Source organism: Echinococcus granulosus (genome assembly GCF_000524195.1).
Source record: "Echinococcus granulosus chromosome Unknown EG_S00118, whole genome shotgun sequence".
Lineage (NCBI taxonomy): Eukaryota > Metazoa > Platyhelminthes > Cestoda > Cyclophyllidea > Taeniidae > Echinococcus > Echinococcus granulosus.
Window position 1 is genome coordinate 28522 of NW_020170498.1, and position 4105 is coordinate 32626.

General features: G+C 44.4%; 1 protein-coding gene across 1 annotated transcript; it reads right to left on the reverse strand. All coding sequences in view use genetic code 11, as the record gives it.

The window, feature by feature from the left end:
• Positions 1–2886: 2886 nt before the first annotated feature.
• EGR_08744 (hypothetical protein) lies at positions 2887–3873 on the reverse strand (the record flags this gene model as incomplete). The annotated part of the gene is made up of 1 exon (XM_024497993.1): positions 2887–3873. The coding sequence occupies one exon, from the start codon at positions 3871–3873 to the stop codon at positions 2887–2889; it is 987 nt and encodes a 328-aa protein (XP_024347570.1).
• Positions 3874–4105: the final 232 nt, after the last annotated feature.

Genomic DNA, 4105 nt, shown 5'->3' on the forward strand with positions numbered 1-4105 from the left:
TGCAAATTCTAGCTTGTACGCATTCGGGAAGCCTCTCCATCTCCGACGCAGCAGTTGAATCTTATGAGACTGATTCAAAACTTGTAGTGCTCTTGCTTTTAGCAGATTTCACTTGAACTAAAAGCAGATTTCAGTTTATTCAAACGCAAAATGGCGCGACTTTATTATCAAAACTCATGCTGATAAACGCTTTTCTCTGCCTGTACCACTGACCACACCCTGCTTTACGCCTTGTTCCACCAAAACTGTTGCAGTTTTGGAGTGGCGGTCAGTGATTTGCAGTTATGATGGGTTGAGCTCACACAGAATGCAGAATGTAGACGAGCTCACAGCATCCCTCCCGGTGACTGGCAATTGGTTCCTTAACCGCCCGACCTGTGGTCGCTGTTGGTCTGCTTACAGCTCAGGTGAACTCCGCTGACATTTGACCTGATGCTGAGCTCCACTACCAACTGACGATTCACTTAATCCTGTGGCAGCCTCATCGCCAAGCTCCGGCCTATCCTCTGCTAGGGTCATTTTGATAGAGGCAGGTCTTGGAACACAGCTGCTCTTCATGAGGCAGTAAGAAGTGGAACAGATGTTGGTGATAGGGAGTCAGTGCACTGGTTCCACCTCTGAATGTAGCGATGGTGTGAATGAAAGCCTTTTCCAGCTCATGTAATGGACAATTGTAAATGACCAAGTTTCCTACCAAATAACTCAAAAATAAAAATGTATAAGATGGGTTGGTCCTAGTTATTAAAAGTGTAGCAAATATCAACCATCCAGCAAGTTATATGCCGTGTTATTTGCCTGTTGCATGCATATTAATAGCACATTAATGCGTGAGCCTTGAAATTTACTGCATTTCTTTTGCGGAGACAGACCCAATCGTCCACTGCATTCATGTGTCCTGTTGTTAACACTGCGGATGGAATTCAAAACAGATCGTGGAGAGGCGTTTTATGTCAATTGGTGGGAAGCAAGATTGCTAAAGGCTCTGTTACTTACTTGGGACGGAGTATTGCATATTTTTTAGGGTCAGGGGTTAATTAAATCCGTTGCGGTTTGCATCTACACGAATTTGATAGTATTAATAGAAAACGGAAGGTGGCTTTCAATTGGCCCACAAAATTTGCCCTAAAACATATTTATTAGCAAATGTTACTGAGAGTAGAAAGCGCCTTCTCTTCGTTGTGCTTTGGCACATTTGCCGTACTTCACCTCCTGTAGTGACGAGGTTCAATTTCCAGATCTCCTAATACCGCGATGCTTACGTAGAGGTTTCATATAAAATAAATGAGAATTTTAAATAACTTGGCCACCACCGTTTACAAAGTGTGCTAACAACTCTTCCATACTGCCCTATCGTGTGCTATTACCCGTGTTCTTCTGGGCCACTAATTGGATAAGTAATGGAAAAAGAGAACGGGTAGATAGAGTGGATGCTTTTACTATCCGAAACAATGGGTATACAAAGTGAGTACAGACACCCAAATCCGCATTTCTGTCTAAAGAGCTAAATCGGTTTTTCAGTCCAAACTGATAAAGCAACGCTTATTTCCTCGGTAGATCCTTTGCTGGATTCGAGGTACTGGTCGCACATCATTTTCAATCGTCGTGGTGAATACAACGTCCATGTCTCCATCACGATCCCATTTGATAAGGAAAGAGGGTCAATTAATGGACACGAAGAAGGTCGGGGCACCGTCCTCCTTGTAGCCACAATTGTGGACACTGCTTACAGCAACAATTAGGGAGACGCATCCACTGCAGCGTAAGCTGAGTATTTAGTGCCACAGGAGAACCAAAGATCGCACAATCAAAGCTGTTAGGCAAAGAGGGAATAGGGCACAATACAAATTGAGGCAGCACTTGCAATACATTATGAAACCTTTCCACATGAAGTGGATTATACCATTTCCAAATTTAAGCTTTCTTCTAACGATCCACACATTTAAGGGCCAGAATGACAATCACTTCAACGCACGTAAGGCGATGGACCTAATGACATCACATCCCTACTTCCTGCCACAGTTTATACAACACATTAGCCGCCAAACACTGTCAATAAGCTAGCAGTCAACTAGATGTGCCAAAAGCCAGCAAAATAAATTGCTAATTCCATAGAAATGAGTGCTAGCACTATTCTTCCTAATTTATGAGAGCAAAGGCCGCAGCTGTACTAAGCGTGTCAACGACTGGTCACGCGAGTTACCGGTTACGGCTGGTGCGGGGAGGTGCCGTACAAACACACCGGTGAATTGGATGGACACGGAAAATGCAGTGTAAGTGGAGGCTCATTAAATAATGCATCATATTTAAGCGCCTTAGCACCACCATCTCTGTAATGTGTGCCCCTGGTTCAAAACGACTGTCCACTGATCCCCCGATTCTTACGGATGCAGCTCCTCGAAGACTGTAACTTCCATTTAAGTTTGGGTTTTGCCTTTAGCTAGCCTTTCTTGATACAGAAAAGGGGTAGTTGATTTGCTTCTCCGATACTTGTTATGCTGCGCTTTTACTTTGTCTCAGTCGACAAAACAAGGCCAAATCAACGCCATGGACATTGCAACTGGCAAGGCTGACTCAGCCTCTACTTTTGACCCAGGTGGTGAATAGATTCACAAAGGTGGAACCAAGCTTCTACCGTCGATTTCATGAAAAGCTGTCAAAATTCCATTCACCTTTGTAGAAGAATTTCCGAAATACTCACCACTACTTAGGAAATGCAGAATGAGCGTTCCATGGAAACTTAAACAGGAACACCAATCCGAAATGAAATTATTAAAACCCATTCTTAAACGGTGCAAAATACACCAGAGCAAATGGAAGGACAAGCAGACAAACATGAAATGTACATGGTTTTTTTACTCAAATCGCTGTGTTGGCATGTGTTGGGGCTTATTCGGGTTGCGTACTCTGGCCTGGACTACTCGATTCTGCGCTGGTAGCGGCGATTTGCCATGCGGCCCATTGGAAGGCTTCATACATGTTGACCAACTTCCCATCTTCCTGGTGCAGACGCCACACTCTCCACCAATTGCAAGGCGAGACACTTGCTGGCGACTGTGTACTTCCTCGGAAAGCACCATCGTCGAGTGTGTGGAGATTGGCAACAAGACAATCTGCTTGACCGGACGTCCATCCTATTAACGTGTCCAGGATGAGCAGCACCAGAGGGCGAAGCGTAACACCGGAGGCAATGTTGGTCATAAGAAATTTCAAGCCGCGTGGTAGACCGCGTCTAGCACGGCACTGCGTTGTAGAATCAATCACGTACACCAAGCCGTCGAATTGGCGGATGATGGGCATCCGGAGATTCTTTTGGTGTTGATCACCTTCTTCAATTAAGTTGTTAATATTAAAATGAATATCAAAGTTAGATATGCGAGCAACTGTTCCTCTAACTCCACCGCCAAGGGAGCAGTTTTGATAAAGGCGTTCTCCACACTTATAATTCCAATCACGGAGCGTGTTCATAAAAGGAACAAGGAGACCCAAATCTATCATGGTCCTCCCAAGCACCATAAAGTGGATAACTCTGTTGTGGTTAGGTAAGTCTTGTTTCAGGCACTTTGCACGGTATTGGCAATCCTGTTGGTAGTATCGTATCGCCTTACAAAGAACCTCTGCCTCTGACTCCGTCTCCACCTCTGAATCGGCATTTGCCCCTGCCTTCATCTTCGAAAGTGTAGAATACAGCATATGGTGAAGTGTTGCGTCCACCCACTCCATTTGTCGCAAGTAATTGTGTAAAGTACCTTTAAAAATGACGGAGTCGAGGACCCACTCCATGTTGGGCATTGCTTCACACAGATTAATGAGGTCTGCGCCATTGAGGTGTTTGCAAATTTCAATTTGCAGAATTGTGGGAAGCTTCTCTAGCATGGACGTGCCGGTTTTACTTAATGAACCTGACCTTTGACTTGAATAGCACTTGCATATAGCAGAGTTCAGATGAACGAAACGCTACAGCGTCTGCTTATTTTGCATCAAAACTCACTTTGAAATGTACATTTACTGTGGTTTTGCTACTGAATGTAACATTTTTCCCATAGCCGCCATAGGCTAAGTTACATGAGGCAGTACTGTTCTCCAATCCGATGTTCTAAGACATTTT